General features: G+C 35.0%; 1 protein-coding gene across 1 annotated transcript; it reads right to left on the reverse strand.

Moving 5' to 3' along the window:
* Nucleotides 1-5,641: 5,641 nt before the first annotated feature.
* Nucleotides 5,642-8,274, reverse strand: LOC131625458 (uncharacterized). The gene is made up of 3 exons (XM_058896322.1): nucleotides 7,929-8,274; nucleotides 7,303-7,793; nucleotides 5,642-5,653 (listed from the first exon to the last, which is right to left on the reverse strand). Exons 1-3 carry the CDS (start codon nucleotides 8,272-8,274, stop codon nucleotides 5,642-5,644), a joined length of 849 nt encoding a protein of 282 aa, XP_058752305.1.
* Between the last annotated feature and the right edge of the window lie 342 nt (nucleotides 8,275-8,616).

The raw sequence follows: 8,616 nt of genomic DNA on the forward strand, positions 1-8,616 counted from the left end.
GCTCTGCGTGGGGGTGTTTCGGAAGTTCATTTCCGAAAACACCTCCATCCCAGTTTTCGGAAATGAACTTCCGAACTGTACCAGAAATTCATTTTTTTTTGTTTTTTCATTTGTCTCGCATATTAATCGATTTCGATTATTTACAGGATCATGTCAGACCAGCCAGCACGCATCAGACAGGGGAGAGAGTCCCAGACTGCGTCGGCTAGACGCGAGCGGGTGGCGGCGCATCTGGCGTCGACCCAGGGACGGGGGCAGGGACGGGGACGCCGTGTCCGCGTTCCACAGGACTTGGTGGAGAGTTCATCTGCTTCAGGCTGTAGGAGTAGGCTGGCTCGGGTATCTTCTTCCCGCCAGCGAGAGGAGGAGGATGAGGATGAGGAGGAGGAGGAGGTCATACCGGATGTTGACCCTTCAGTCGGGGAGGAGGAGGAGCAGGAGGTGGATAGCTTTCCGGGAGGGCCTTTTGACACTTCCCTGCTGATTCACTACCAGGATCACGTCGCTCGGCGGATCTGGGAGGGAGAGGTATTTTTTTTTAACTTAGCCGTTTATTTGTCACCATTTTTTATAATTTTACCGTTTATTTCTTGCTTATTTGTTTTTTTTTGTAACAGGAGAGAGAGCCATTGAAAATGGTGAACCACTCCAGGAAGATTTTCGGTCTGTTTAAACCAGCAGCTCAGTGGTTTAACGACCATGTGCGAGGTTCAGGGCTTTGCGGGCTCTGCATGACCGGGTACACCACCATCAGCACGGCATGCAGGGGGCATTTGTGGAGCGCTGGCACAAGGAGACGTCTTCTTTCCACTTGCCGGTGGGGGAGTTGACGATCACCTTGCATGACGTCCAGTGTCTTCTCCACCTGCCTATTAGGGGGCCGCTGTTGGACCACTCCAGGATCCAGAGGGTCGAGGCCATTGAGTGGATGATGCACTATTTGGGCCTGCCGCACGAGGTTGCTCACCTGGAGTGCGTCTCGACTTCTGGGCCTCATGTCCGGTTCAACACACTGAGCCTCTATTTTGAGTTCCACCTGGACGCGGCGGTCGAGGCCGAGCAGGAGGGTAACGACCTATTCAGGGAGTACCACCGCGGCTGCGCTCTTCGGTGCTGGTACATGCATGTGGTAGGCGCTGCATGCTTTGTGGACAAGAGCGCCAGGTACGTCGACGTGGCCTACCTCCGCTATTTCATGGACTTGGATACCGTTCACCAGTGGAACTGGGGGGCAGCTACTCTGGCATATCTCTACCAGAAGCTGAATGAGGCCTCCAACTGGAGGACGAGGCAGCTGGTCGGATCCTGCACTCTGCTTACGGTACGTTTGATTTTAACACATTCTCGTATTTATTTATTTATTTATGTTTCGTATTTATTTTTAATACATTATCGTATTTGTGTTTCAGAGCTGGATCATCTCCTACTTCTCCCGCATCCACGGCTTCCACATCGATCCTGCGTACGTTGACGCCATGCCCAGGGCCGCCAGATACGCCCTCCAGAGGGGGAACGATGCGGTGGGACCATACCGCCTGTACCTGGACCGCACGATGCACGACGACGTCACCTGGAGGCCGTTCGCCGACTATGCTCAGGTTGTCCCCTTCGACGGGGTTGCTCTATATTCAGGCTGGTTGGCATGCGGGACCGGCATCATGGTCTGGTATCTCCCGGAGCGGTGCATGCGGCAGTTTGGGTTCGTGCAGATCATACCCAGGTCACCCTTCGAGGCTGCTCCTGACACAGTGACCAGAATGCAGCTCACTGCCATATGGGAGGAGTGGCAGCATCATGTGGTACCGGAGGAGTACCGTCGCATGCGGGTCACCCAGGACTGGCACAGTGTGGAGGGGTACGTCACATGGTTCTACCGGGTGTCCCATCCTCTCTTGAGACCCGACGTTCCTGGCACTGATGCGGGCCGTGCGGCGGGGTACAGGCGGCAGAGGAGGGCCCAGGGTGAGCGGGTTAGGCACACCCAGTAGTGGTGGGGTTTATTCATTTTTTGATTTTGGATTGTATATTTAGCACACTATTTTTATTTATTTCGGTTTGTATATAATATTTTCATATTAGTATTTTTTTTTTGTTTATTTATCATATTAGTGTTTTCAGTCTATCTATTGTTTATTTTATTTGCCGGTAACGTTTAATTAAAATGCGGTTGCGTTTAAGAAAAAACATAAAAAAAAAACACAGTTTCTGCATAATTCGGAAATAAACTTCCGAATTCACCCCCCATGAGGTGTTTTCGGATGTTCATCTCCGAACGCACCCCCCATGAGGTGTTTTCGGAGATGAACTTCCGAATCAAGGAAATTTTTTTAAAAAAAAAAAACGCTTCGGAAGTTCATTTCCGAAGCAGGGGTAGTTTGGGAATTTCGCTGGGGGTGACCCCCCATAGGGAGGTGGGTAAAGAAATTTTCTTGCAAAAATGCCCTAAAAATTTAGCAATAAATAATTCTTACATTCTATCCAACTAAAATAATTAAAAAATTCTATATTAATTTTAATTTAATAATCTGAATTTTTTTGAATTTTAAATTTCTTAAAAATTTCAATTACTTGATACATACCATTAAAAATAGAAAGCTTGAGAAATATATGTGAAAGTCCACTTTTGTTTTGTGATGCGAGGAATTGAAGAAGAAAAAAAAAATATAGGGAAGCAACTTGGGTCCAAATTTTAATCCCGTTTGACAATCGAATATATTGAAGGTGAAAGACCACCACCCAAAGAATGTATAACTGTGCAGTGTCCACCACCTACATCTAATCTATACAACCCAACAACCTTCCCATCAATCATAGAATTTCATTTCATCTACCTCTCTGCACTATCACAATGTACTTATCTATACATCCCTCCTCTTTTGTGTGGCTGTAACAATTTTTTAAGACTCATTTATTCGGTCTTAAAACCGATTAATTTAAGATGATCAATCAAATAGTCTATTTACAAAACTTATTTAATAAAAGTACAAAATTCTGAATGAACTGATCTAATTCAAAAATTATTATCTTTTGAGATTTGATCTGAGACATTAATAGAAGTGCAGTCTTAAATCAAAGCCTTTTATTCAAATTGATTATATATTTAACTAAAAACTTCAAAGGTAGAGTTTAATAAATTATTTATTATAATCAACCTTTATGTTTAATTGCACATTCTATTCAATTTAAATGTACTAATTTAATAAACTATTTTAGTTCTGCCACTCCTTGTTCTCTGAATAGGAGTAATTTCCCAGCTTTAACTAACTATTATTATTAGCCACCTACTTCAATGACAAACCCTCACCTATAAACTCTTGAACTATTTGGAAATTCCCATGCATATAGTGTTAGTGAATCACCACCCATAAATTTAAAACCACTGATTTTAATTTCCCTTCATACTATATAGTGACATGATGGAGAATCTGTTGCATGGGGAAATCCCAATTGATGTTGCCTACTCCCACTGTCGTCAACCATTTAGCCCTAGGTTGGTCAACACTTTTCTAGGGCTTTTTCCCAAGAAAAAAAAGGTCAAATTTTCAATGAATAGTAAAAACAAATTATAAAAAAAATTAAAAATAGTACTACAAAAGTGGAGGTGGTTGATTATAAAATAATGGGCCATTCCTCGAAAGGAGAATAATAAATGCAATGGGCCAGAAGGATACAGTAGTTATTTGGCAGAACTGAAATTGTAAGTGTTTGATGTGAGAGGTGAGGAAATGATTTTGTAATCGATTGCTTTATGATTGATCAATATTGAAAAAGTGTGCAATTGACAGTGAGATAAAGAGAGAGAAATTAAAGTTCCTTTATTTTATTTTATTTTATTTTTACTTTAACTTTTTTCAAACTCTGACAAATTCATCAGAAGTAGGGAGCAATTAATTATAAGGTTATGATGACTATATGATCAGGCCAAGGCCATGGCCATGCATGCTGCTTTACTTTCCTTCTTTTAATGCCAATACAATTTTGTACTCTGCCGCTAAAGGACACCATTTTATTACTACTTCTTTCTTTTCTTTTATTATTATTATTATTATTATTATTATTATTATTATTATTATTATTATTATTATTATTAATAATAATATTATTATTATTATTAGAGATGCATTAGTGTAAAAAAAATTACATATCATCTAATAAAAATATATCATTTTGTCATATCATATACATAATTTAAAATTTTTAGTCTGACTTAGTGAGATACATAATTGATATGTGTACAATTAATTTACACTGACAATACATCATTTATTATTATTATTATTATTATTATTATTATCATTATTATTATTATTATTATTATTATTATTATTATTAAATTCTGACTTTCACCTATAAATGATAACACATACTCTCTCTACTTACTAAATTATGATCAATAGTTTCTAATTATATTATAGTAAAAAAATATCACATGAAAAAAATTTAAGTTAGAATTAATTTTTTTAATTCAAAAAATAATCTCATTCTTGAAAGTATATCTCCTTCATGAAATTTTTTCTATACAAATAAAATAATTATTAAAAGGTAAAATATATATTATTAATTAATATAAATTTTATGAATAAAAGTAGTTAAAAATAATTTTATGGATTATTAAATGACAATAATTATTAAAAACTTACGCACACAATATCAATACATTAAACTCTAATATGAGATCATATATTCAGTCTAATAATAATAATAATAATAATAATAATAATAATAATAATAATAATAATAATAATAATAATAATAATAATAATAATAATAATAATAATAATAATAATAATAACATGAATTAAGTCTTACTAATAAAATTGTTAAATTTAATTAATCTATTTCTCTTGTCCATAATTAATACTTATATTAAATATAATATACCCTATTAAATATGTTTTTTTCTATCTAACCCTATCTTAATTTGAATGCAAGATTGAATAATAGAAGATTAATTGAAAGTTCAAACAATCAAAACTGTAAAAATAAATGGAAAGAGTCAAAAGTTAGCAATGAAAAGCTAGAGAGAGAAAGTGAAAAAAAAATGTATATTGTGAGCGTGTGTGTGTGTATGTGGGGATGAGAGAGATGAATAATAATAATAATATATATATAAGTGACTGAGCTTTCACATCATAAGGGCCCAAAGAAGGAAGGGGTGACAATGTCCTTGACGAAAGTGGCTGACTCTATTGTCTGCCCCGTATTTAAAGCGCGCTCTGTTTCTCTAATCTCTAACTCTTTCTAACTTCAATATTATTCATATCCTGCTCCTACATACCATTCTATCAATATTTCCATCTTTTATGCTCTCTTGATAATGACCTCTCTATCCACCCACCCTCTCTCTCATTTATTTCATCCATTTCTACCATTATTAAATATTACTCTACTTTTTTTATATCATTCCTATTATTATATTTTAACTCATTTCAAAATTTATGATTTACTGTCTATGAAAATAAATCAGATATGACAAAAGTTGATACATGTAGCCGACCGCATTTAATAAGATATAGTTTGATTGTTTTGCAAGATAAAAATTTAGGTGAGTTGGCCGACTCACAAAAGTTAGGACAGACTTCAAGGCTCAGAGATATTTACAGATCACCGATCAAAAAGATTCACACATCGGCAGCGGGAGTTAAGCTGTTAGCTGTTAATAGACAAAAGGTATTATAGTTTAGTCATAAATCAAATAATAAAAAGAATAAAAATAGAATATTTCTTTAAAATTCTCAAGTTGGTGATGTTAAACCAAACTATAAAGATAAAAATGGGGACCAATAAGGTAGAGAACAGATAGAGTGGTCCAATATTAAAAATTGGACTCAGACCCAACAATAATAAGAGACTTAGAATTCTTCACTAGACATCAAGATTAATATTCATCAGTCCCTATTACAAATTTGAATCTAGCTACATTGCAGGGTCATCTTAAATAGAGTGAGATTTGCATGTCCTTGGTAATAGTATATACCAATTAAGGATATATAGCTAAATTATACTCTATGTCGACTTAGTGTCTTACCCTCAACTTGTTGCAAAATTTAATATCAACAATACATTATGTCTACCACATAATAATGTACTGTATCAAACATATAGGAGAATGGAATAAGGCATAAGTAGATAAATTACACTAAATTGATTACCAGTTATTTGCGCATAAAAATATATAATAAGTTTAAATAAAAAATATATAAAAAATTATTGTTTATTTATTTGTGTGTGTGTGTGTGTATATATATATATATATATATATATATATATATATATATATATATATATATATATATATATATATATATATATATATATATATATATATATATATATATATATATATATATATATATATATAAAAGAATAAAAATAATTATTTATTTATTTATATTTTTGGTTTATAATATATTTAAGACTCTTGGGACTAGAGGAAGTAATGGTCCTTTTGAAAGAAACCTATAACTAGATAGGGTTTTGGCATATAAGGAATTGCTTTGATAAGTCCTTCTCACATTTATAATTTCTTTTCTTCTTTTTACCTTTCTTTAATTTGGGAATTATCGATTATTTTCCTTTTTGAAAGAGTATATTTATATACAAATAATTGTTAATCAATTTAGTATTTTTGAAGGAATACGTTTTAACTAGTAAATAACACTTTTTAATCAAATAATTAAGTACAAGAATTGGGAAATGATAGTGAAAATGTCAAATTAATAAGAATGATGGCCAATATAATATATATTTATATTTCTCTTTAAATTATATTTCTATTACTTAAATTATTTTTAAGTTTCATTATGATTTCTTAAGTTTTTTTTTTATTTGTAAATAATATTATAGGGAGTACAAAGGATATTCCAACCCAATAGAAATGAGAAAAAACATGTATTCATCATCGCATCACTGAGGACAGTGGCGGAGCCAGAAATTTTATATAGCCTGGGCAAAAAATTTAACTGAACATTACATGTGACAATATATACATAATCATAAAGTGTGCTACATAAGAGAGATGAAACCTCACCTGTGAATAGTGTGCTAAATAAAATTAACAGGTAAATGCCCTCTCCGAGACTTCTTTGCGGTGAATGTTCGAATAATATCAACATCTTTAAGTGACTTGAATATCTCCTGCTCGGTGTAAGATATCATCAAGTCATTGAACCACATATCGTTGATCTTGTTGCGCAAATTAGACTTGATAATCTTCATTGCTGAAAAAGCTCTTTCAACGGATGCTGTCGACACCGGCAATATCAAAGCCAACTCGATGAGCTTGTAAACCAATGGAAATACCAAATATTTCTCAGTTTGAACCATCTTCATAGCCAAACTTTGAACATCTTCACAAGAAGTAAAAGAAGCATGCCTTTTTACTTGATGTACATAAGTCTCAAGTTGCTCCCTTATTGTTCCACGGTCATCATCAGAAAAGTCTGCATGATAAATATTAGCAAGACGAGCAAGCTTATCAACATCAAACTTGGAAAAAGAGTTCTTGGGGTCAAGACATGAGAAGCAATCCAGCACAACATTACTTCCTTCACAAAACCGGTGATCCATCTCCACACATATTTTGTCAATAGCAACATAAAAAATCTCTGCACGGTAATGGTGAAGATTAGTGACAGTCCTCCCTTCTCTTCTTGAACGTCCCCGAACCGGTATTTCTTCATCCATATTTGGCACCGGAATACTTTGAGAAAAACAAAATTCTTGGACATCACTAAATAAATCATTCCAACCACTCTCTCTCAATATAGCCAATCGAGCTTTAACATCATCAACTAATTCCATAGCAAGCACAATATTAAGATCTTTTGTTTGCAAGATTTTTGAAAGTTCATTAGTGATACCAAACAACTTTAACATAAGCTTCAAAATGAAAGAAAAATTAAAGCTCTCCATTTTTTCTATCAAACCCGCCGCTAGAGATGGTCCACGTCCATCTTCATCAACAATACTAAGCACCTCTAACATGGAGGACCACATCTGATCCAAACGAATCAAGGTAGTATAATGTGAACCCCATCTAGTATCTCTGGGTCTAGTGAGACTAGATGATTGGTGCAAGCCCTTTCCTTGAGATATCTCACCACTCTTAAGTTTATTCAAAATATCTTGGTGTTGTGCCTCCTTCAAAGCATCCTTTCTCTTGCAAGATGCACTTGTTGTGGTTACAATCAAGGAGATGTACTCAAAGAAATCATGAATAGATGAGCAATTACTAGCAACGGACACAACCACCAGTTGCATAACAATGGACATAGAAAGCATAACAATGTCACACTTTGTCTTTGATTATTATAATCATCATAGTGCTTCACACATGAGTTGTGCTTACTATCATGACTACCAATATGATCTTTAAAGCCTTTAGATGCATGCTTCCAATCTTTAAATCCGTCTTTGTTGAAGACTTCATAACCAAAGTGTTCGGCCCTCCCGGGCGGCTTAAAGAGAAAGCAATAGAAACAATAAGTTGCATCCTTCGACTCACTGTATGCAATCCATGTATAATTCTTATACCATGCTTTACAAAATGCTCTTGAATACTTCCCAAATTGAGTACGAGGAAATCTTGCTAAATCAGGTTGCGTGCCGTTGGAC

The sequence above is a fragment of the Vicia villosa genome, unplaced genomic scaffold (genome assembly GCF_029867415.1).
Source record: "Vicia villosa cultivar HV-30 ecotype Madison, WI unplaced genomic scaffold, Vvil1.0 ctg.000218F_1_1, whole genome shotgun sequence".
NCBI classification, from domain to species: Eukaryota; Viridiplantae; Streptophyta; class Magnoliopsida; order Fabales; family Fabaceae; genus Vicia; species Vicia villosa.

What these genes read in the sequence shown, in the direction of transcription:
- LOC131625458 (XM_058896322.1), bottom strand. Translation starts at nt 8,274, where the DNA reads ATGTCCATTGTTATGCAACTGGTGGTTGTGTCCGTTGCTAGTAATTGC. An exon ending in TGGACCATCTCTAGCGGCGG is followed by an intron (nt 7,794 to 7,928) that starts GTTTGATAGAAA and finishes CTATGGAATTAG; the next exon opens with TTGATGATGTTAAAGCTCGA.